The sequence below is a fragment of the Nanorana parkeri genome, unplaced genomic scaffold, assembly GCF_000935625.1.
Source record: "Nanorana parkeri isolate BGI_ZX_2015 unplaced genomic scaffold, ASM93562v1 scaffold689, whole genome shotgun sequence".
NCBI classification, from domain to species: Eukaryota; Metazoa; Chordata; class Amphibia; order Anura; family Dicroglossidae; genus Nanorana; species Nanorana parkeri.
The window spans coordinates 64,656-66,929 of record NW_017306957.1 but is presented as its reverse complement, the minus strand read 5'-3'; the positions used below and the strand labels follow the sequence as shown (position 1 = coordinate 66,929).

At 39.4% G+C, this 2,274-nt stretch overlaps 1 protein-coding gene across 1 annotated transcript in view; it reads right to left on the bottom strand.

The window, feature by feature from the left end:
- Positions 1-399: 399 nt before the first annotated feature.
- The window catches only part of UBAC1 (UBA domain containing 1), a 29,959-nt gene continuing 28,084 nt past the window's right edge, over positions 400-2,274 (bottom strand). Inside the window, exon 10 of the mRNA XM_018563723.1 lies at positions 400-763. Within this exon, the coding sequence (XP_018419225.1) occupies positions 648-763 (116 nt within the window). The 3' untranslated portion in view covers positions 400-647. The remainder of the gene's footprint in view (positions 764-2,274) is intronic.

Below are 2,274 nucleotides of genomic sequence, written 5' to 3'. Positions count from 1 at the left end.
AGCAATGCTAGCTATTATAATAATGATATGGCCAATTTATGTTAGACTGATGGGAAACAACAAAACGACTGGTTGGCTTATATTGATATCTCAGCAATTTATTCATTTCCCTGATTGGACTTTAGTAATCTCTCCAAATAAATACATGAAGGCCACATCCATTTGTATATTTTCACAAAAATATGGCACAGCAAGCCAAAAGGTGAACAGTTCATAACAAAAGAATACTTTTAGGAATAGGCCATAACAAGAACTCAACTGTTCCTACTTTTTGGATGAATTTAAGTTTGTTCCTTTTCTTTAACTGTATCTCTATGTTTATGAAAGCTATTTGATTCCATTTAAGATGGCCCCGTCATTTAATTTTCCACCAGAAAGTGGCACAGCAGGTAGGACCTAAAAGGTGAACTTGCACTTTAACGGCTGCTCAGTCTAAATCACAAAACAACGCCAACAAGCTCACAAATCGAAGTGGTTTTTGTGATTAAAGAAACTTCACACTCACACTCTCCTGAGCTGAATAAATGACAGGGGCCCAGAACTGGAAAAAAAATATAACAATGCAATCAGTAAGATTTTGGCATTCTCTCCCCAAGTCCCAGGGACATGATGAAGCAAAGGCGACTCTTCAGAAGTGACATTGCCTTCTACGTGCGGTTTAGGGTCTGGAAAATTCTAGATATCTGCAGCATTACGGGACCTGTTTCAGAGTCATTCATCCACTGTGTGCTGTTTAAAGGATTTTCAAGCATATCTTCAAATGCTGGGGAAAAGGGAATCGCAGAATTAGAAGATTTAGGGTCAGCAGTGACAGTTCATTCACTACAGTAGAGCTATCAGATTTGTATGGGTTGAACATTCATACTGTACATGTTATCAATCTACAAGCAAGATTATAGTCTTCAATAGGAAAGTTGTAGGATATTTTTGTAATCTCGTGGTTCTAATGGATTAACAAGACTCACAGGTATAATGACAACTATACTGTATACATATTTCTGTCACCTGTCATAAATGTCTAAGGGAAACTAGAACGGCTTTTTGGACAAGAATGTGTTTCTTGCTTCTGTTAAAAATGAGCTTCTTTCTGGAAGCTGATCTAGCTGTAAATATAAAACTAGAACTCCATCTGCTGGAAGCATAGAAGATTTGCAAAATAAGAATATACAACATTTCATGTTCACCCAACATTAAAAACATAAATTAAAACAAAATGCATTCCCCTTATAACTTTTTACCATTTAAGTGCGTGTGGTTGAAATGTATCATTTAAGACTTTGCTTTGCATAAATATCATATTTACACAGCTTATCAATCCACAAAGGACATGCAAAACAAACAGACAGACAGTGCCTTCTCCTCAATCCAGAAGCACTTTGTTGTATTTGAAGAACACCTTCTTCTGAACTGGCCACAGGGATAAAATGCAGGCACATCTTTCCATGAGTGCACAAATATGCAAATACTTCCACTCCACTAAGTGTTCTCCCTAGCTGTATTTGATGGAAGCATTAAGCAACAATAAGTTAGAAGAAAATCGAGGGCTCGGTGTCCTTGACCTGCACTGGCAGGAGGTAAAGGAGACTCCTGGCATCTCCGTAAAAGTGTACATGTCACTACTACCACATAGTGGGTATTTGTGAAGGTAATTCAATAATTTTAAGAAAAAAAAAAAAAAGTAAAAAATCCCCCAAAAACTATAAAAGGAAAAAACAATTGAAGTAGTATTAAAGCCTCACTTATTACAATGCTTTTCTATACAAGTTATTTTTTTTCTTCTCCTCAATAATTGCATTATTTTTGAGTTTTTACTTTGGAATTGTTTCATTTACCTCTCTATTTTACCCCTCTTCGAATTCCTGGTGCTGCACATCAACCTAACTTCCCAGCAGGGGGGGCACATAGTCTCTCCCTGATGCCTGGGTGCGGAACTACCAGTTCCATGAGTCCTCACGCACACATTGATAATGGCAGAGGAAAATGAAGAGTGTTTTATCGCTTGCGGACGTGTGACCTGTCCATCGGTTCTGCCGGGCGGATCAAACTAGGGCTGCAACAAAAATCGATTATAAATCGATGATTGAAAAAGTTGTCAACGTTTTAATCGATTAATCGGCTTTCGATTAGTTGGTCCTGTTCACGGCTCCACACACGCTGTACTCTGCACCTCACGCTCGCCGCTGCCAGACCTGCCTGCCTGCATCCACGCTCCACATGCCGCACCTCCTCCCCGCCTCATGCTCACTGCCCGCCCACTTCCACGATCGGCACACG